General features: G+C 41.5%; 1 protein-coding gene across 5 annotated transcripts in view; it reads left to right on the plus strand.

Annotated features, from left to right (window-relative positions):
* The window catches only part of NUP214 (nucleoporin 214), an 82,459-nt gene extending 60,191 nt beyond the window's left edge, over nucleotides 1-22,268 (plus strand). For 2 of the 5 annotated variants that reach the window (XM_038374392.2, XM_038374393.2), the window contains exons 28-36: nucleotides 1,564-1,631; nucleotides 3,384-5,171; nucleotides 6,809-6,879; nucleotides 7,576-7,732; nucleotides 13,439-13,588; nucleotides 16,558-16,729; nucleotides 20,488-20,630; nucleotides 21,264-21,288; nucleotides 22,032-22,268. In XM_038374392.2, coding sequence (XP_038230320.1) covers nucleotides 1,564-1,631; nucleotides 3,384-5,171; nucleotides 6,809-6,879; nucleotides 7,576-7,732; nucleotides 13,439-13,588; nucleotides 16,558-16,729; nucleotides 20,488-20,630; nucleotides 21,264-21,288; nucleotides 22,032-22,065 — 2,608 coding nt within the window. In that variant the 3' untranslated portion in view covers nucleotides 22,066-22,268. Of the gene's footprint in view, nucleotides 1-1,563; nucleotides 1,632-3,383; nucleotides 5,172-6,808; nucleotides 6,880-7,575; nucleotides 7,733-7,929; nucleotides 7,982-13,438; nucleotides 13,589-16,557; nucleotides 16,730-20,487; nucleotides 20,631-21,263; nucleotides 21,289-22,031 lie in introns of those variants that run through there. The other 3 variants (XM_038374395.2, XM_043498494.1, XM_043498495.1) reach the window with 2 other exon arrangements.
* The last annotated feature ends 25 nt before the right edge of the window (nucleotides 22,269-22,293 follow it).

Raw genomic sequence — 22,293 nt, forward strand, 5'->3', positions numbered from 1 at the left:
AACCTTTGCTGATAGGTTTCGTTCTCCAGGTAATTTTTCTAACCCTGGATTATACAGATGTTCATTTCAAAAGGGAGGGTGTACACGCTAACAAGGTTCTGATGCACGCAAGCACTGAAATTCCCACTTATGGCTGGAAATCTGGACAGACAGTCCAGTTTGAACTCACTGAAGTTTAAAAAGACACAACAGCATGAATGCCATATTGTGACTTGAAAAGTAATCTACTCATGGAGGTGACTACAGTCCCAATGCCATCTGGTGATTTTCTGTTACATAAGCAATAACACACAGTGAGGCATGAGTTATAATGAGATAAGAGTACCTTATTATCACATTATAACCTTTATTCTAAAATGTTTCAAGGGTGAGATGAAAACCATTTTATAAACATATATATTTAAATTTACTTGGCAAAGGCAGGTTAAATAGATATTCTGTGTGTATTTACACATTCAGGTGAATTTCTTTTTTTGAAGCAGATGTAGGCAAGTATTTTAAAACAGAGGTTTGGAAATTCTCTTTGAGTTCTGTTGCAGACTGCCACTTCTATGATTTTGGTCTCTTAATCCCTCTTGCCTTAGTTTATTAATCTGTATGTTGGGTATAACACGTAAACCCTTTGACTTGTTGCACTCTTCAAAGGACCCAGGCGTTTAATCTTTAAAGGAGGAAGTTGAAATTTGTATATAAGAGAAAAGCAAAAACCCTCTCAAGTTACAGCCCCCTTGTCATAGCCTAGAGTGCATCCGCTGGATGTGGAGCTTCTGTGATTGTGCCTGCAGAGTGTAATGAAACAACACAGACTTCTCCTAAAGATGCAGCAGCATCTGTCACAGAGACTCGAGGTTAAATGACCAGAATGCTGAAATTCCTGCAGGCTTTTAGATTCCCCGAAGGATCCCAGACCTCATTATGGTGGCTTTATTCTGTATTCAACTAAAACTAGATTAAAATATATTTCAAGAATTTCCCCCCTTAAAGTATGTTTGTATTATTAAATGAGTTGTGGAAATAATCTTTTAATGTATATAATGTTGTGGATGGTTTCCTCCTTCATGAGCGGTAGTAAAGAGCATATAATTATCCCATAGTCTATATACATAACTATTTGGCTTTAAAGCTGTCACTTGATTTTAAATAAATCCATGTGCTCCTGTAGCTGCTGTTGTCATTAGTCTCTACCGAATCCATATTCTGCTAAGTCAACTTATTGTATGGAGTCTTTCCTAACAGCGAATGGAAGAGAGAGGACATGGGAAGATGAAGTGGTCAGAAGGGTCTTGAATTGAACTGAACTCTTACTGTCTCTAACTTTCTAAGAGCTTTGTCATAGGTAGGGAAACAAATGTAAGCCATTCTCCCTGCATTTGTCAGTTGCTGTACAGAAGTATTTCCAGTCATAACAGGTTTGTGGATAGGAAGCAGGGGTACATACACATGTACACACAACCTGATTTTGTACACCCCTGTGCTGGGAATCTGGGTTTCACTGGCTGTGTGTAAGGCAGTATTAATGCTATAAACTAAATGTCTTCTGTCCCTTTTTCTTTTTGTCCCTAGGACTGGGTTTAATTTTGGTGCAGCCACGTCCATTGCAGCAACACCACCCAGCCTTGCCGCTTCGCAAGGTAAATTGTCTGAAGTGTGAAATAACGTCTTTTCTATTCCTCTTCCTCCTCCAGATGAATAGTTAATGCCTTTTTCATGCATACAATTCTTGTGTTCTGTTGCTGCTTTTTTTTGGTTAAAATTGCAATAGTTGTAATAATACTGTGTTTTGTATCCATATGCTGGATTAAGCCATGTAATATGCAGGAATTCAGGCCACCTGTCTTTCAATTAAGAGTAAGCAAAATATTTGTTCCCAAGAACATCGAGTGAAGTATTAGCATATGAAAAGGGCAGTATCTGAAATTATTTCCTCTATTATCTTTAATCTGCAGGCTTTAAAATGGCATAGGTATAGGTGGCTGGCTGCCTAGTGCCATCAGCCTTAAGTAGAACGTGTACATGGTGAGTGATTTGGAATGGTTTATAGCCTCATGCTTCTCAGAAGCTGATGTGAAAAACAGGCAGGCTGCCTCTCCTACTTAATCCTTTGTTTTATGGATAGATTATATTTACCAATAACTACCTGGATGGAAGAGCCCCTGCTGTATCAGAATGCAATTATTCCATCTCTTGCAAGGGGGAAGAACTGATTTCATTTAATCTTCAACTTCCAGATCAAGATTTTACAAATTTGGATAAATAATGGTAGTGAAGGGGGATTGGAAGGTTCAGCAGGCCTAATGAACTATTTGTAGTGCTCTGCATTACACATGAGTAATTTCAGTTCCTCATGCCACTCTCCCTGGGTCAGCAAGAGTACCCTAACCTTGGTAGCTATTTAATGGTGGAGATGAGAATTGAGTGAAGAAAATTGGTAAAGACCTTAAAGTTTCATGAGGAAATAAATCATACTAATTCAGTGTCTGTTACTAGTATATATTAATCTGTATCACTTTGACATTTTAATTTATTTTAAAAAATATGGGTCAATAAGGGCATAGAAGAGAAATTACGGCTTTTCAATTTTGCTCCCTGTATGGTCCCAAAACTACTTGGTCTTTTAATTGGCTGATTCCCATCAAGTCTCTCATGCTCTGTCTGTCTAAATTCTGCAAAACTAATACATAATTTAAGTATATTGTACCATATATTTATGCCCAAAGTAGGCATTTACAGTCAAGTCATATAAATGTGATGAAATGTATAAAATATTCTAAATTGTACATTCTGATAACTATATATTGAATAAATGTAATTACATTTGGGAGCTTTTCTTCAGTATTTCAAAGTTTAGGATAGACTAGATAAAAGTGGCTAATGTTCTCTATATAGCTAAGATTTTATATAAGACTTAATTCTGTAGAAAACTTAGCATCTGCCAGAAAATGGTTTTGTGACCCAACCTTGGCTGAGAGCCACTGCTTTAGACTACCAGTTCTTCACTGCATGCCAGAACTTTTTGCTAAGTAAATAAGGGTATAAAAAGTGGTGGTAACTGCAAAGTGTACTGTAGTAAAGAGAGTGGGCTTTTTAGTTAAATAATTATAACTGTTGAAAAATGAAGGAAGTAAGAGCATGTAAAATGGCTATAACCCAATCTATAATGAAGTGGGCCTCAAATATAGCCATTGTTACCCTCATGAAAGCAGGGCTTGAGAAAGTGGCAGGGATAGTTAATCATCTGATAGTCATGAGACTCGTAAAGTCTTTGAGGTAGGAGTATTTTCTTACCTGTCTGTAAAGCACTCAACATGTCGGTACTATACAGATGACAAATGAGCGTTGCAACCTGTAACTCGTTTTAATTCCTTTTATGTCTCTCTCTGTAGCAGTGGCAGCCCCTGCTAAAGAGTCAAGTCAGCCTGATGCATTTTCACTTGGTGGGGGTACTAAATTTGGAACAGTCACTGAGAGCTCATTTAACTTTGGGTCCATCAAGTCAGCCAACGTTTCAGGAGTCTCCGTGGCGAGTGGCTCTTCTGTAGATGCCACTCAGATGAACAGCAAACCTGCTCTGACTGCCACTTCTGCTCCCTCCACAACCTCTGGCAAACTGGAAGTCCTTCCATCAAAGCCAGGAGATAATTTATTTCAGAGTAATATGGCTGGGGAAACTCTTGGGAGCTTCTCAGGATTAAGAGTTGGTCAAGCAGATGATAACACCAAGGTCAGTGTTAAAGCTCCATCTACCAACATTGCTGGTGGACAGCCAACTAAAACATCCACAATACCTCCTGGATTTACCTTTAACAGCCCTCTGCAGTTAGGGAAACCTGTGGAAGCCACTTCAACATTAGTCATGGCCACCAATACAGTATCCACATCAGTCAGCACAAATACCACAGACGGTATATTTGGCAATGTCCAGTTAACCAGCACAGGGTCTTCTGGGGTATTTAGTCTTGGAGGATCTTCAGGTGGCGGCAAGCCTCCTTTTACATTTGGGCTTCCACAAGCAAACAGTATCACAACATCCACCCCTGTACCTGCAACTCTCCCCACTTCAGCATCCCTATCATTTGGAAGTCTTTTGAGTTCAGCGCCAACTGCTATCTCCCCAACAGCTTCTAGTAATGGTGCAGGGGATGTCAAGCTACCACCTTTGTCTGAAAAGCCATCTGAAGGAGAAACACTAACACCTGTGTCTGCATCTCTAACTTCTCAGCCACAAACACCCCAATCACAGTTACAGCTGTCTGATTCTGTTAAAGACGAACCTGCTTTATCTCGGTCTATAGCAGGAGATGCAGATGTTACAGGTCCTAGCACCTCCTTGACTCCTTCCACAGATACAATCTCTACAGCTACCTGTGTTAGTGAGTCTAAGGCAGAGGCAGTTCCTCCAGTCTCTACCTCTGGACCACTGGACCAGAACATTTCAGTGACCACAGCTGCTGCAGATGCCTCCATCGCCCCTTCTGCAGAAATTACAAGCACGTTGACTACCACCGCGGACATTGATACATCTGTTCAAAGCCCAGCTGTAGGTACTTCTGTATTTGGGGCTGTTTCTTCAAGTTCTACAGTGTTCTCTCAGCCTCCAAATTCCAGTTCTTCTGCTTCGGCCTTTAGTCAGCCTGTTGGTGACACGACCACCACCCCTTCCACTTCTGTTTTTGGACAGCTAACAGCTGCTACCACAGCATCTTCTCCATTTGGTCAGCACACTGGCAGCACTGTCTCCACCACTGCAGCTACAACTCAGGTAGCTGGCTCAGGGTTCGGTGCATCTGCTTTTGGCACAGCAGCTGCAGGTGGCTTTGGTCAACCAGCATTTGGGCAAGCACCAGCCTTTGGACAGCCAGCAAGCAGTTCAAGTGGTTTTACCTTCACTCAAAGTGGGTTTGGGACAATGCCTGTTTTTGGCCAGCCGTCTTCCTCCACTGCAGCGTCAAGTGGTGGGAATGTCTTTGGAGCACCATCTAGCACCAACAGTCCCAGTTCTTTTTCTTTTGGCCAGTCATCTGCCAGCACTGGTGGTGGACTATTCGGGCAAAGCAGTGCTCCAGTTTTTGGGCAGAGTGCTGGCTTCGCACAGGGTGGATCAGTGTTTGGTACCAACGCTACTGCCACCACCACTACATCATCTGCCGGATTCAGCTTCTGTCAAGCTTCAGGTAAGAGCGAGTAGTGATGGTGGGGTAGTCTAGTTAGAATACAGCAGTCAGGTTGAGGTAGGTGAGCAGTATTTCCTAGGGAAAACTAGGACTAATTTTGATGCCTTCTGCAGGCAGTGGACATAGCAACTCCAATGGTATGTGTAAGACCTGCAGTTGGAAATGAAACATTCTGCTTTAATACTTATAGTTCCAGTGGGAGCTCTGTTTGAATAAAGAAGTTCCAGTTTAGGTTCCCATTCCTAACTATATCTTGACGTGATTCTGAGCAGTGTACTGTGCTGCTCGTTGACCAATAATTCAAGCGTTTTGGATTCAGTGTAGTCTCAAATTACAAAGAATTAAATGGCTCTTTAAGGACTTCAGAGCATTACATTAAAGTAAACCGAGAGATCTAAGGTAAGCCTGTAACAGTGAGGAAATTAATACAGCTAAAGGACCCTCTTAAGTGAACTTTATTGCATACATGAAGTCAGAGCATATAGATGTACTGTTATATCAGGATCTGAAGGACTAAACTAGATACCTTTAGCCACCCCAGAGCCATGTGTTAATGAGGAACTAGTCACCTAGCTAAGTATGCTTTTGCTTTATGAAATACCTTGCAAATAAATAAGGGGGGAAATGTGGCTTCAGAGTCCCTGCCTGTGCAGATAAATTGAATATTTACACAGGGCAGAACCTTGTTCGCCAATCTTTCTCTTGTTACCTATGTTACTAAAGCAAATTGCTTTTCAGTTCAGGCAGGGTTATAGCCTTCTGAGAGCCTTGAATGAAAGGTGCTAAGTGCAAAGTAATATTAGATAAACTGTGTTTCCAATAAAACTAATTAGTCTAATTTAATTATAACAGATGGGACTATAGGAGACCTGCCTCTTGCATTAACTATAGTAATAAAGAATACTTAAGTCTCCTGCTAAAGGAACCTGCTTCTAATTATAGAGACTGCAAATCTTATTACAAAGTATGTATTTAAGTGAACTGGGAAATGGAGTCGGGAGTTCTTTTTAATCAAAACATTATCTTTAACTGGAATCTTTAGGTAACAAAGTGCAGATCCTCTCTACACGAGGGAAATCAAAATCCTACAGCGTTTGTTTATAGCTTGTAGCGTTACAGTGACAATAACAGAAATCCCAATTGGAAATTCAGTAGTATTAGCCACAGCGCAAACACTAAAACAGATTTTATTTTCTGTTTGTTTTAAATGTGGGAGTATTTAAATAAAATGTAAATGATATTTACCCTTATGTCTTATACCATTCATGTGTTGGTATGTACCTTGTCATTCCAGCTCCATTTGGTGATGATCTTTTTGGTATTATAAAGTTAAAACTGAAGTATCATTTGGGTCTTGAAGTGCATTGCTCCTTTTTTACTGAAGTCTCTGTAACTACTCTCTTCTGAAGTATTTCAGAGTAGCAGCCGTGTTAGTCTGTATTCGCAAAAAAAAAAAGAGGAGGACTTGTGGCACCTTAGAGACTAACAAATTTATTTGAGCATAAGCTTTTGTGAGCTACAGCTCACTTCATCGGATGCATTCCTTGAATGGCAATCCCTTTTAAATTGTCTGGTACCATAGTATTACACTAGATGGAATTATATCGGAGCATCCTTTCCCTTTCTCCTTTGGCCAGGTTTTGGTTCCAGCAACACAGGTTCCGTGTTTGGACAGGCAGCCAACACTGGGGGCGCTGTCTTTGGCCAGGTAACTACTATGTGTGTTGTCTCAGTATACGTGGTAGGGCCCTGTATTTGCAAACAGATTGGTCCAAAGTACTTTGGTTGTATCTAGCAAAATAGAACCTGTTTTACAGTCAATAAGTAAAAACTATCCAAGGCTATATCAGTAATGTTTGATTATTCAGGGATGTACCACTATGGCATCCGAGTGAGAGGACAAAGCCTCTGCCCCTCCTGCGGCATGCATGGACTCTTGTGCGAGACGGAACCATTTGAAACAGACAACAGGAACAAAACAGTGTGAACGGGTGTCAATACGCATACCATGGACTCATTATGCACCTGCTCCAGGGAAGGGCCAGTGAGCTGTGTATGGAATTGTTGGCTAGTTGCAACAGTAGGTAGGCCCTGCAAGTGCACTATGTGGATGTGAGACAGGTTGGCTAGCGTGGATGTGATGCACCATTGCAGCTTCCCCTGGTGCGTCCAACCTGGTGCAAGTTATAACTGTACAATTCTCCAGTCTCACTAAAGCTTGAGCAAGACCTAAGCAGATTCTGATTTTGTTCAACCTTAGGAGACCACCTAGTTAGCTTCTCATCCCTTTTGTATCACTATTGTGAATGGAAATAGGTCAGTCAAAATCAGCTGCATATATGTGCTTTTTTTACAGTGACCTATAATGCTTTCTTGCCTTGTGCCCTTTGTTTTTTTTTTTTAGCAGTCATCCACTTCTGCTGGGGGTTTGTTTGGGTCTGGAAGTGGTGGAAGAAGTGGAGGTTTCTTCAGTGGCCTTGGAGGAAAGCCAAGCCAGGATGCAGCCAATAAAAACCCCTTCAGTTCTGCCACTGGAGGATTTGGCTCTGCAGCTTCCCAGAGTAAGTAAAGGAAATGAGTATAAAATGTACTGAGCTCCCGTCTTGCTTTGGTGGTGGTAGTTTTGTCCTTGGGTAATGTCCATGATAGCATGAAAGGCCTAATAAGCAACAGAGGGAAGTGGTTAGAAGTGGTTGGAGGGGGATGTGCTGGAAGAGGGCGGTGGTTGTGTACCTTTCCCAAAATCTTTCCTTTGCAGATTTTTGCAAAATTATGTGGAATATTTCCCTGTTCAACAGCCATGTGCACAGGTGGGAGAAGTATGAAGAGAGCATGCAGATTTTGTAGGGATTTTCAGTACCAAAATATAATTGTCTTAAAAATTCAGTGCTGTCAGTTCTTACCAATGAACTTCAGCTTTTGAGTTGGATGTTAAAACCTTGTTTATTTCTCCTCTGCAGTATTTTTTACTTACTGCAGAGTCCCACAGTTACCACTCTCCTCTCCTGTGATTTTGATTTCTTGCATTCTGTTGTTGATCTGTCATTTTATAGCTGGAAACTATGCAAAAATTGTTGTTAAAATATTTATTCTTGCTACTAATGGTAGAGGAGCCAGGAATCTGCCTTTCTCAGGGTATCTTAGCATTCTTTCTCATATTGTTGTGTGATACAAGATATTTATGAGCCAAGCATGAGCACTGCACTTAAATACAACAGATGTATTCAATTTATGAATCCACTTAATATTCAGATCCCAGGCAGTTCTGTACAAACATCCTGTCTCTTTTAATCCATAGACCAGAGGTGGTGCTGGTGATTTTACTTTCAAATCTAGGAATGAGTAAGCAAGGATTGAAAATGAGATTATCTTGAGACGGTGAAGTCCCTTCTGCTTTAGAAAACTAGCATCTCCACTGTTGGGTCCGGAGGCTGGATCTCTTTTAAACATGACATGGATGTGCAGACCCTTGGGTGCCTCTAGCAATTCATAAGCATTTCCAGAACCAGTATAATTGCACTCATTCTGGACAGGTATTCTGGTCCACTTCAAAACATTTCAGAGCTAGTGTAGATGGTCACATAGCTGTAGACAGTCCTCCCACTTTCCCCCAGCAAGGTTTTGCTTTTTAAATTTAGAGAGAAATTATATTTCAGATTTTATAGAGAGAGAGAGCGTTTAATGTCTGAGTAACAAGGAAAAAGGAAACTTGAAAGTGGGAGCTATTGAGTGGAAGTGAGGCATGCTCTGCAGCACAGTGCGGCCTGTTAACTACAGTCTAATCTACAGCAAGCCATGCAGCCTTCTGACATGCATATCTACATGCATCTCCAAGTGCTAGCCTCTTCTCTTTTACTGTATTGAGTTCAGGATAGTTTGATTTTAAGGACCTTCTCCTGACTTGTACTGAAGAGACAAGTTGACATGCCCTTCTACATAGCTCTTACTTTCATAAGCATAAAACGCAGAGTACATTTAATGACCCACTTTCCCCCCAGGGTAACTGCCCATCAAAGTGGAGTTATTTACCATACAGACATATCAATATTTTCAAGGACAAAACCATCTTCCCCTGGAAAGTTCAACTCGTACATTGCTGGGTTGTGGTTCTTGAAGTGTTGTATGTGTAGCTTGATTCCTGCCACTGGTTAGCAGGGATAACATATTTTTAAAAGCACTTACAGCCACTTTCAGAAGTAACTTAGGTACTTCGAAAGTCAACAGGATGTAGGTTCCTAGGTAACTTTTGAAAATTTTATCTTAACATCCCTTTGGGAAAAGGTAGGAGGAGAGAGGGAGCAAGACCAAAGATTTGTCCTCCTGTTTGAATATTTTTTCTTTGTAATGTGTTCAGATACTACATGAAGGACACACAAAAAATCTAGATAGAGATTTATAATGGCATGAAATCCAGTTTCATCTAACTTTCATTTCAGATGTTTCTCCTTGGAATATAGTTTGGGGATCTGTGTCCTTTTGCTCCCCTCTTCCGCCCCGCTCCCCACCCCCAGTCTAAGCAAGATCCTTAGATTTTCCCCATTTAGGTGTAGTAGCATTTTTGACCCATTAAGGAAGCAGTAACACTACTTCACCTGCAGAGGCAAGTCTGTCATTTCAAACACAACCTTGTTAATACCGCACTGTGTTTGCAGCTGGAATGGGTGCCTTTTTCTCTCTAATGCCAAAGCCAAAATTTATTACCTTCAGGACTCAAGTCCCAGTGTGTGTCTCAAATGGAAAGTACATTAACTTCTTTTTATTAATTAACAAACTATCGGAAAGCTATTGACTAATCGAGCAACTGGTGCATGGGGATTGGGTGAGTAGTGGAGAGAGACGTGAGTTATTTTCACTGGAAGAGGATTTCAATCCACTGATCTTCATAAATCAATAGGAGAACAAATCCCAGACGTACAAATAGCTAAGGACCATGGGCTTGAGTGTAAGTAAGTCAGTAGAAATGAGCATAGTAATACTGAGACGCCATTTTCCTCTTTTTTTCAGATGAATTTCTGTATGCATAAGAAAATATACTGAATCTCTGGCACAAAATTTCACAGGCCTTCAGTCACTTTTCACATGCAAGATGAGATATCAAAGAAATGATGAAATCTCAGAATGCATTTAATCCACATGAATATTTTACAGGGCAACCAATGTAGTTAATGGTGTAAAAAATGGTCTTTTAAACATATTCAATGTGTTACTCCTGGACAAGCTATTCTGTCTTGGGGGCTGACTTCAAGCCTGTTCAGTCATTGCAAGGCATATGCACCCTTTAAGATGCCTTTTAAAGGCCAGTTATATAGGAGTGATTTTTCATTTCTTTAGGAATCTGCATTATGTTGTCATGAAATATTAAAACTGAGAAAGAACCTCTGGAAGCTACTAAGGATTTGGTAGGCTATTTAGATGTTTGTGTATATTGAGGAGTGGGAAAAAGCTAATCCGATTCCTCAGAAATTTGCCTCTGGATCTAGTAGTTAGTGCCAGGCTCAAATTATTGGCTGTTAGTGTAAAGTTTTTTATTGTCGCGGCTCTCAGACAAAAATTGCATTAGTCTGAGTTTTCTGAACTAGCTGATCTTTGTAATTCCCCTGTGAAACTGACTGAATATCATGCCCACCAGTCTCCAGAATTGAAAATCAGTTTGGAATATTTGGAGTACCATAACATTATACATGTATCTGTTGCAGACTGTTCAGTGGTCTGCATAAGCATGTTAACAAGTACATCTATATTTAAACAAAATTAGAAGCCTTTTTTCTTATCAACTGTACCTTTTACTAAATTAGGAGCTTCGAGTTCCCTTATTATTCTTCCCTTGTAAATTTGTCCAAGGAGCTAGCAGGGAAATAGGAGAAGAGGGTCTAGTGGGTAGGCTGGCTGAAAGGGAGCAATGCAATTGCCAGCAGGTGGAAATAGGGAGGAGAGGGAAGCAGCCACGTTAGCTCTGTATAGTTGAAAAGACCATTTAAACCCACTGAAGAAGCAATCTGGTCCCTTTGTACCCTTTTAACAGTCTACCAGCATTAAAGGCTGTGGGCAATTGTTTGTCCTTGCAAGTTCACCCATCTCTAACTTTAACTTTAAAATTAATCTTCATGCTAATGGAAAACAAATAGTTCACCAAAGAAGAACTTAGGTCACTCAGGGTCATTTGACTACTGAAGCCATAAACTGAGTTCTGCCTCATGGAAGATAAAAACCTCAGGCCCTGTTTAGCCAGTGAGGCTGTAAGAGCACAACTGCAGCTGCAAGTTATACTTCAGCGTGTCATGTCAAGAAATCCTGGCTCTTCCTGCCAAAATGGCTAAGAATCTTTAGTTCTTCAAGTATTTGTCAGTATGGATCCCAATGTAGATGTGTACATGTGAGTTTGGAATCTTTGGAACAGCTGTGTCCATCAGCCATGTATGCACCCTGTGCCTCCTTGTGCTCTCCTGTCAGGGAGCCTAATGGGCAGAGCAGTCCCTGCCCTCCTCTCAGTCCCTTCTTACCGCCCATGGTAGTGAGGCAGAAGCTAGCAAGGGTCTGACCTGCTTCAGCATTCGTCTGAGCTTCAAAAAACTGCTGTGAAAACTGTTCCTCACTTGTGTTTGTTTAGTTATCGATTTTACCATTTAGTTGGACCTTTCCGAGTGGGGGGTGGGGGGAGAGAGGAGAAGACTGTAGGGGGAGACCCACTCTATAGCAGAGTGAGGTCGTATAATCATTGGAAATGGAAACTCTAAGCCCTCAGGGTTTAAACCCTGCCCTTCAGGCAACAGTCTGTTGCCCCCAATAGGCAAGCATAGCTGATGTCTCTTCCGCCTCAGGGAAGGACACATCACTGATAAATGCTCCGTTTGCTGCTCCTCCTTCTGCACCCAAAAATCAAGGAATGTAAGGCTCAAACTGCCCCTCTGGAGCAATCCATGAAGATGGCCTCAGACCTCAGGGAGATCTCATCCAAGGTGGAACCAAGGAGCATTTCTTCAGCAAATGCCTCAGCAACAAGGCTCACTTCTGGTTCCAGTGAAGAGAGGAGATCAAAAAGAACCATGTGAGCACCAGGAGCGCATGCACCAACAGGCACCTCCTTGGCATCATAGATGGGTCAGATGTCTTCAGCACCAATCCCAGGACAATGAGACCCCAAACACCGCGTCATATGCTGAGTGCAGCACCTACAGTGGATGTGCCACCCACAGTCTGGCTAGTACCAGTACAATCCATCACCATTGTACTGTTGGTGCTACTGGAGCCTGCCAGTCTGTTTCATCCCAAAGACAGTAGCTCAGTATATCTTACTATTATGAGCTCCCCACCGTCCGTCAGGGATCAGTCTACCAGACCTCAAGCAACCTCCTCGACTTGTTTCCACAATGTGCCAGAATGCACATATGCACGGCTGCTAGTTGAAGCACTCCACTCTTGTTTGTAAAGCACTGTGAATTGGACTTTGCTGATAGATCCGATGCCAGATTCAGGAGAACAGTATTCAGATTCCTGGTTGACTGATGAACCTGGCACTCCTCCATCCTGAAGAAGATACTGCTTGCCAGTCACTTCCTGTGGGATCCATACCGATGTACTGGAAGAGAGAATGATCACTTACCCTACATTTAACTGTGGTTCTTCGAGATGTTGTAACTAGTGTGGATCCTATGACTTGCTCTCCATCTCTGCTTTCGGAGTCCTCCGCTAACATGGGCTACGAATTGGATGGGAAGGAGTTGTGGCTACTCCAACCTTTATCATCCCTCACAGGAGCATGAATAGGCACAGGACGCAAGCAGGGCCCCAAGAGGCATGGCTGTTCAAAAGATTCTGAACTTGTGTGCGAAAGGTGCATTTGCACCTACAGTAGGATCCACAGTGACTACAATGTCTCAAACGTCTCAGTTACTCTAGGTCACATAACCATTCTTTTCAAGGCATGAAATCTAGATAGTAAACTTGTCGCCATGAGTGACTGTTTCCAATGACCACAATTTCTGATTTGAAGGATTGACTTTCACTTAGTGCAATGCAAGATGGTGCAAAAAAAAAGTCACACACCAGCTGGTCAACGTTGGAGATGACTGTTGTTATGTTTGTCTTGTTGTCAGTGGAGAATGAGACAATGAAGTGGCTCCTAGTGCAGTTTATTAGAACAGGGATTAGGACAAGCTCAGTTTCTCTCCATAGACTATCATTTTGGATATAACATTCATTATGTGCTTTTTGGGAAAGTGCTTCTTTTTGTCTCTTATGAGCTTCATGAGTATCCTTCATCTCTCTAGATACTTCTAGCTTATTTGGAAACAATGGGGCCAAGACCTTTCGATTTGGCAACTCATCTTATGGAGAACAGAAACCTACAGGCACTTTCAGTTCTGGAGGCGGGACCGTGGCCGCTCAAGGCTTTGGGTTCTCTAGTCCAACCAAAGCAGGTATTGTATTAACAAACCCGCTATAAACACCCACGCTTACTTGTAAGGTATTGAGTAGTGTTCCAGTGGTCAAAGATCTACACCCCCGACCCAGTGTATGGAAGATCATATGTGTGAGTATTGCCTCTGCATGATACTCCACCGATCTCCACATATGGTACCATCTATCTCCTTCAAAAAAACAGGTCCCAGCAAGTGGAAATGAAAATGCTAGATTCAAAACTTAATGATTTAGAACCTGAACTGCACAAAAACACTGAGTAGACTTTATCTTCACTGGGTTCATTGCAGAAACTGCCATTCCATTTGTAGGGAAGTGAGCTGTGAGTGTTAGTGCCAGGCTTATATAGCTCACTGACAGTGTAACATGCAGTGTGATTTATAGAACTTATTTTGAAATGGGTGATTTTTGCCTATTGATGATCCCGAATTCCCTTCTTGTATAACCCGTTCTGTCATAAACCCATCATGGCCTTGAATGCACCAGAGTCTTTGGTGGGACTTTCCCCAAAAAGTCCAAGTCGGGAGAACTTCAGGTCTACTTTTTAAAAATCAGTCTGACCTTGCTGTTACACATGTGGCACTTTTTCGTCTGTAATTAGTCTGTAGTGAACACTGAAATACATGGTCCTTCATGCTGTTCTGTTGACTCTTTTATATTCTTGGAAATCTTGCCTAATCATTTTTCCTATTCCATGGTAATTTGCCCACTGCGAACAGGAGTAATGGTGACTGTGATATGAAGTCTGTTTCAACCGAACAAGGTGTTTTGCCTTGATAATTACCAAACAAAAATAGAAAATCAAAGGGTTAGACAAAACAAGGGTTCTTTCCTCTAACCTTAAAATACTCCTCCAGTTGGCACCCTTGCAACTTGGAGTTTCCTGAGGAAAAAGGCTATACAAAGGTTGGCGCCACAGAATTCAGAGAATGATGCTCCAACGTACCTCTTACAGAAATGGTACTTCATGGGATAATATTTTAACATGGCAGCTGTGGCGCTAGTGGGGCTTTGCTTTCGGGTAAGTGAGGTAGCTAATACTGTTAGTTGATGCTACTAGCCCAGTAACAATGTCTGGTGGTTTTCCTAAATACTACTTTCAGTGTGATAGTGTAGCAAGCATTCTGCCTGTTAGGCTAGCCTTGTGTCTTTCATCTTGGGTGTTGGAGATGGGTAGTTTCAGTGAATGATTCTCCTCTCTTCTTCCTTATTGAAGGAAAGGAGATAGTTCTCTAATTCCAGTCTCAAAATAAATCTTGATAGGTTGTTGCAGAAGGTGATTTATTGATGTGGAACCTCCTTGAAGCCCTTTCCCCAGCCAACTCTAGGTGTTAGACACCATAAAAATAGTCAGTAGTTTCCTTTCCTATTTAGTGTGGGATGAAGGGGCATGACTTGCTACAGAACTTTTTTTCCTGGTTTGCCGTCTGTATATTGCATTGCCTTCTCATTTTTATGTCCATTAACACACAGTATACAAGAGAGTCCAGTCCAGAACTAAGCTCCAAGGAGCTAGGGAAAGACCTGTGTCTCTAGAAAGAAAGTGTAACCAGATATCTGATCTGTGTTTCAATAATTCAGCCCCAGCTTTTATTTTTTCCAGACCTTTGTGTTTACAACCAGACAGCATCCATTATCTTGGCCTGGACTGGAATTTCACCCAGGATATTAAAATGCATGGTGTTATTCCAAACCTCAGCCTTAATAAAACAAACCAGCAAGTGCCCTTTGAGATCCATGTAGTCAGTTCTAAACAGGCAAACAGTATCAACAGAGTGAATGTAGAACAGAAAAATCCTAATAAAAGATTTTTATTAGATTGTGTAGAAGGAGGAGGTTAAGACACTGAATGGGAACTTGAGGCCTAGTTTAATTCTTGGCTCTGCCACTGATTTCTTGCACGACCATGAACAAGGCACTTAATCCCCGTGATTTAGTTCCCCATCTCTAATTGTGGGTTTAAAAAAAAATCCTTCCTTCATTAGTCCTTTAAAGGTAAATTTACTGTTTTGAGGTGCTCAGATGCTATGGTGGGTAGCGTATAAGAACATAGGTAGAGAAGAGCAAATCTTACCCACTGCATAGAGATTCCTTCCATTGTTTTTAAGGATCTATGTGCAGCACAGCAATATTGTTGATCCAACAGGTTTGTGTATAAGCTATCTTTCATATCAGATATGTAGCTATGGTAAAATATCTCCTGTTGCATTTTGTTGGGAGTGTTGTCAGTGGAACCAACCTATGCAAGGAATTTTTCATCCTGGTTTTTTGCACAGGAGTTCCTTCAGACTTTAGTAATTTATCTAATTCCTGGTGATTAGGTTTGTAAAACTGTCTGCAGAAGCTAAGCTCTTCCCTTCTGCAGTAAGGAACATGAGATCATTGATGAAGGATGCATGAGCATTATTTAAATAAATGAAAAGCATCCGTCTATAATTTATTGCCACATGTATTTTTAATTGCCAGTATAAGCGAGTTAACATGAATACTCGCTAACTTGCAATTAAAGCATCTAGTTTATATAAAGCAACTAGACTGTTTTGATTCCTTCACACACCATACAGGCATGAGTATATGTTAGTGGGCTTTGTACACTGTATATATATCCTTATGTACCTACAGCACCCTATTAAATTGAAAATTATGCTCTCTAAAAATGTAATTCTGGGAATCAATTTCAGCTGCTCAAGCAACCCAAACTGCACTTGCCAATTGAATAGTCTGTTTCTTTGGGCTGGTTTTGGAAGGCATTCACAAGCTTTCCTACCCATGGCTTTTGTAATGAAACGTGCTGCACTTTGGAAGCTTTGTCATAGCTGTAAGTTCCATAGATAATGCTGTGACCATGTGCAGGAATGTCAGCCCTCATTCTAGAATCTGTCTACTTGGAAATCTAACTGTTTTTCTTTTTTTCTCTGTTATTGTTTACTTGATGTTCTTGTCCCTTTTTTGCCTCTGTTTTGCTCAGGTGGCTTCGGTGCTGCTCCAGTGTTTGGCAGCCCTCCCACTTTCGGGGGGTCCCCTGGGTTTGGAGGGGTGCCAGCATTCGGTTCAGCCCCAGCCTTTACAAGCCCTCTGGGCTCGACGGGAGGCAAAGTGTTCGGCGAGGGCACAGCCGCAGCCAACGCCGGAGGATTTGGGTAAGCCAAAGAGGGTCTAGGGATTGGGAAATCAGTGTTCTTACTCGGTGTGAAACTCTTATGCTTCATTCTGTATCCAATAGATTCTGCAAACAAAGAAGGGTCTAGGGATCTAGGGTTGATTGCTGAGCAACGGGCTTCCTCATTAGAAAAGCCCACCTGAAAGGAAAACAGCAAAAACCAGTATTTTGATTCCAACCATGCTGGCCCCAGTGAAAGTAACAGGTTCTTATTTTAATTTGGAAACTATCAAACTGAATCCTAGAATACAGAAGTGGGAAAGACCTAGGCCATATAGCCCATGTATCTGAGTGCCGGTTTGTTTCCTATTTGCACTTTTGTTAGTGTGCATTCTAGTCTAGTTCTAAATGTGCCAAGCAAGGGGGCTTGTTTCATTTCCCTGTGGAATGATAAATATGTTTAATCTTTAGAATCATCCCCACTTTTGGGGTGGGATAGAGATTTTGAGAAGAGTTCAGTATGATAGCTCATCCCTGCACAGTAATATGTGGTCAATTCCAGAGATGGAGTACCAATTGTTACCTGTTTTTTTTCTTTTTTTTCTTCATCTTTGATCACTTACATGGCACTGAAATCTTATCTTGCAACAGATAACACTTTATTCCCTGTGCCACCTAGCAGGTACATGGTTTCAAACCTTGTGAAGCAGCAAATGATCAACCCCACACTGTAGAGTTGCTGGTAGATGCTTAGTTTTCAAGGTTACCCTTTCCTGTATGTACACATCCCATAACAATCAGTCCTAATCATTTTCTGCAAAGAAGTCTTGGCGAACTGTGTTGCAAGATCCAGTGGAAAAAACACCAAGACTTTATTTTTTTTGCACTCTGTAATAATTCTCTCAATCTCAGTGTTTGTATATCTCAAGTGTCTGCACTGGGTTCAGAGAGGAACTACCTTTACATAATGCACCTCAGTATTTTCCATTTTCAAGGTGGGTTTGCAAATGTTAAGTAGTTAATTCTCAGCACCTTCATGCATTAACATCTCATTTTCAGGAATCAGAGTAGCAGCCATGTTAATCTGTATCCGCAAAAAGAAAAGGAGGACTTGTGGCACCTTAGAGACTTAACAAATTTATTTGAGCATAAGCTACATGAATCCGATGAAGTGAGCTGTAGCTCATGAAAGCTTATGCTCAAATAAATTTGTTAGTCTCTAAGTACCACAAGTACTCCTTTTCTATTTTCAGGAATGTAGCTATTCGGATCTCAATGAGAGTTCTTGTTTAAGGAATTGAAGACTTGGGAAGCAAGCACTTCAATGGCTTGCACTCCGTTTTCTTCACAACCTTAGAAGTTAGAGACTTAAGCAGCTTTGAAAATCTTATTCCAAGAGATTTGGTGTCCCTATTTTTAAAAAAAAAAAGAGAGAGAGAGAGAGAGAAATTGAGTGTCCAAATTCCTTAGGAAGCATTGAAATCCCTCCCTAATTGTCTTAAATCAGTTGTGCCCAAACTTTTCCTGTCAACTCCCTCTTCCACCACAATAATGGAATCTGTCCACACTGTCCCTCTTCTTCCCTCCCCCCCCATCACAGCATGGGGGTGGGAGGGACAGAGACAGGTTGAGAAGCTGAAATCCAGATAGTCATTTTCCCAAGGTGTTGGAGGTAGGATTAGTACACGGCTCCTTTCAGTCTTGTGCTCAGCCCATTATACAGTGTTGCAAACTCAGGCATGTGATTAGTTGCATCATTTCTCAACAGTTTACGTTGGTTTGAGGAAGTGCAGCAAAAAGCGGTTTCTGTTTCTTGATACCTGCAAAGTTCTTTATCAAATCTAAAAACAACTTGGGATGGGTCTTCACTGTCACCACCTTAATGTCAACTCCCTCCAAATTCTTAATATCGCAGTGACACAGCATGAGAAAATCCCTGAGAATCTGGGAGAGGAGTTTGGTCAAAACCAGATTGATAGGTTAAGGTGTTAACAGGTGGCATCTCCAGCTCTAGAAATGGAACTTACACCATTAAAATAAAGTCAATGGCAATGACTTGTAATTTTTCTAGTTTTTTGTATTCTTACCTCTCCTAGTCTCTTTCAACAGCCTGTAGTAGCGGGTGAAAGATTGAGGCAGTTAAACCACAGGTTTCTTTGTTGCTAATTTTACATCCAGTTCCTTTCATAGCTAGTAGAGATGGTTTATTTGATAGAGGCATAGAACCTGGGGAGACAGAACAGTCATAAAAACCTTGTCAACCACTGGCCCTTCCTCCCACTCTTAAAAAAAATACTAAGAAAAACAATATAGCCCACGCTTCATTTACAATCAAGAGCCAAAGCCATCTGCAACTAGCCACATCAAGAATCCTGTTCGGGGCTGTAAGTGGCTAGCAGGCTTAAGTGTTGAAAGGCAAAGTCACTGAAATGCCTGTCTGAATCTAATACCATATATGGAAACTACCTGCATAGACAACTGTCTCTTAAACAAAGAGAGCAAGGCAGAGAGGATTACTTTTCTTTATCAAGAGAATTGCATGAAGCACTTCTGCAAGGGCTGTCTCTTTTCGAGATACATGTTTTGATGCTTCCAAGAATGTACCCTTGATCTGAATGGATGGAGAAGTGGATTAATTCACTGTCAGTTCAGACTGAGCATCACAAATGAATGGAGCTTGCTGGGCTCAGCCTACTGCCTACTTGATACTTTATCAACATCAGGAAACAAGAATGCTGTTTAACTTGACTAGCATCGCTGGCTGCATTACTCAGTACTCAGGTGCATTGTCAAGCTTTGTGATGAGAAACTTGGATAGCTCATGCCCATGCTATTCCCAGTTCCAGATACTATATCGGTGTTATAAGCCCATTGTTTTCAAGCATAAATATAGCATAAAAAATTGTGAGGGTGTTGGTGCCAGTGAGAACCATGTTAGACAGAATTATCATGGCATTTCATTGATGTGATACTGGTGCTGGTGGGTTATTTTTAGAAAGGAAATATTTGCCTGTACAATGCTTGGTTGGATGGGTGAGTGGGGAAGGGTAGATCTCGTTTCTCTATAAAGCTACATTTGAGTATCATTTTTCATACAGACTGTGTCCCCAAAAGCTATCAAGTTAATAATACAAAGAGGTAAATAAATTAAGTGTTTTAATAGGTAAAGTGAGAGAGAAGTGTCAAAGGCAAGGAGAGGTTCAGGAAGGAAGCAGAATGAGGCATACATCAAAAGAGATAGGGAGGAGAAAGGGAATAAGGCTGGAGAAGACTTTATGGGAGGGCTGCATTGTTCACTGAATAAGGCACTGGCCTGGGAAACGAGACTGGGTTCAAAATCCTGGCTGTCATACCCCTTGCTATGTGACCTTGGGCAAATCTCACATCTCTCTATCTCTGTTTTCCCCCCTCCGTAAGAATCAGTAATGATTCAGCACTTTTGAGCTGGATGGATAAAAAGTGGGGGGGGGGGGGCGGATTTTACATTCCCCATGATGGCCGGAGTTGGGATTTCGTGGCATGAAAATGTTGCTTGTAGTGTGTTAAGCTGAACTTTTTCTCCACGTGCTCACTTCTTGTTCCCTCTGAAGGGCAGGTGGGCAGAGGGGTGGCTGTAGTACTGTGCAAGATTCTTAATAAAACCAAGAAATACCCATCTCTCAGTGAGTGGGTATATAGTAAAAGATGTTCTGTGGGCTTCAGGGGGTGCTGCTTTAAAGGGGTGGGGGCGGGGACAGACATGTGGTCTTCCTTTATTGAGTGATGAAATATTTGTTTTTTCTCCTCTTTGAATTGCAGTTTTGGTGGCACAAGTAACAATACTGCATCATTTGGCACCCTAGCAAATCAAAATGCTCCTACATTCGGGTCACTATCCCAGCAGACTACTGGTTTTGGTGCACAAAGCAGTGGATTCTCTGGCTTTGGGTCAAGTGGAGGAGGTATGAGGAGCTGAAATGTCCCTGTCAGAGAGTGAAGCGGGAGAGACCTAGCATATTCCTGTGCCTGTCCTCCTCAGAACTCAGCTGTAACGCTTGCTCCAATTGTCTGTTGTTGACCAGTTGGGGTTTAGGAAACTGGAAGTGGGAGGAGAATTGAGAGGTGTATTTTCCCCTTTGATTACAATAAATGCATATTTCAGTTTCCTATTTGGCTTTACCCCCAATTTGAGAGAGCAGAGGCTAAACGGGCATCAGGTGGATCTCTGCCCAGAAATCTTAAATGGCAGAATCCAAGAGAACACAGCCAGCCTTGAGGGTCCTGAGCCCACCACCTGGCGCTGAAGCCGAAGCCTGAGCAATGTAGCTTTGTAAGGGCCCCTGTGGCATGGGGCCCCAGGCAATTGCCCTGTTTGCAACCCCCTAATGCTAACCCTTACTTTTATATGCAGAAAAACAGTTGTTGTGACACAGGTGGGGCGTGGAGTTTTTAGCATGTTTTGGGGGGGGGGCTCAGAAAGAAAAAGGTTGAGAACCTCTGTTCTCAGTGAATATGGGAAGGTGACCGTACTGTATCTTGCATGCATTCTTTATGCCTTTAACAATAATCCTTCTTTAATCTTGCACTTCTCTCAGGCTTTGGCTTTGGATCATCTAACTCGTAAGTACCCATCACTGCCTTATATCTGATTTTTATTATACATATAGAAAAAACTAGAATAGAAATGCTAGATGATGTGTGAAAGGAAGCTTTGGAAAGCACACTAAAATGCTAATCCTAGTTGAAATTTTAAGCAGTAAAGGAGGATTCTTATTTCATTCACTCTCGTTTCTCCTTTTAATATTATTATACACAGCTCAGTATCTAGTTGGCAAATTTCTTGATCGTGTCCTTTCCTGTGTAGTTAACTGAAAATTCTATTTTACAGGGGATTATGTAGTACTTTTTTCTCAATTGCAAAGTGCATAGTAGGGATAGGTAAATATTTATCCCCATAGCAGAAATGGAAATATGATGCAAAATACCAGATCATATTCCTGATCTAAATGAGGCTTTATTGTCTAGTGGTTAGAGTACTCCTGGGCTGCAAGACTCCTATTTGTATTCCCCATTCTGCCACTGAGTTGCTGGGTTGCCTTAAGCAAGTCATTTAAACTTTGTGCTTCTGTTTCCCCATCAGTAGAATAAACAAGCTACTTAACAGGTATGTTGAGACAGTGTTGTTAAAGCTCTCTCAGATCCTCAGTTGAAAGGTGCAGGAAGTGCCAATGCATTCTATTAAAAAGCTTCCAGTGGCACATTGACTGGTATGGAGGTTCTTGGAAACTTTAGAGATTTTCTAGATTGATCTAGATGAAGAGGGACTCTAGCTTTCACTGTTGTGTTGTGCTGCTGTTTCACAGATCCACTTCTGGGTTCAGTGGTTGGAGAAGCTGAGAGGGGATGTTCATGAGCCCCTTCCACCATTTCTGTGGTCAGCCAATTTAGAGCTGCTCCGTTTGTGGATCCTCTTCATGATCAAGCATCAGATCAGCTTTTCTTTGAAATACCAGTTCTGCTTCCTTTTTAAAAAAACACTTAATGCTTATTTTTATGAAATAATTGTTCTTGCTCTTTAATAAACTGTTTTATCTGCTTCACTGGTTTGTGTGGTTTGTGTGGAAG

The sequence above is a fragment of the Dermochelys coriacea genome, chromosome 16 (genome assembly GCF_009764565.3).
Source record: "Dermochelys coriacea isolate rDerCor1 chromosome 16, rDerCor1.pri.v4, whole genome shotgun sequence".
NCBI lineage: Eukaryota > Metazoa > Chordata > Testudines > Dermochelyidae > Dermochelys > Dermochelys coriacea.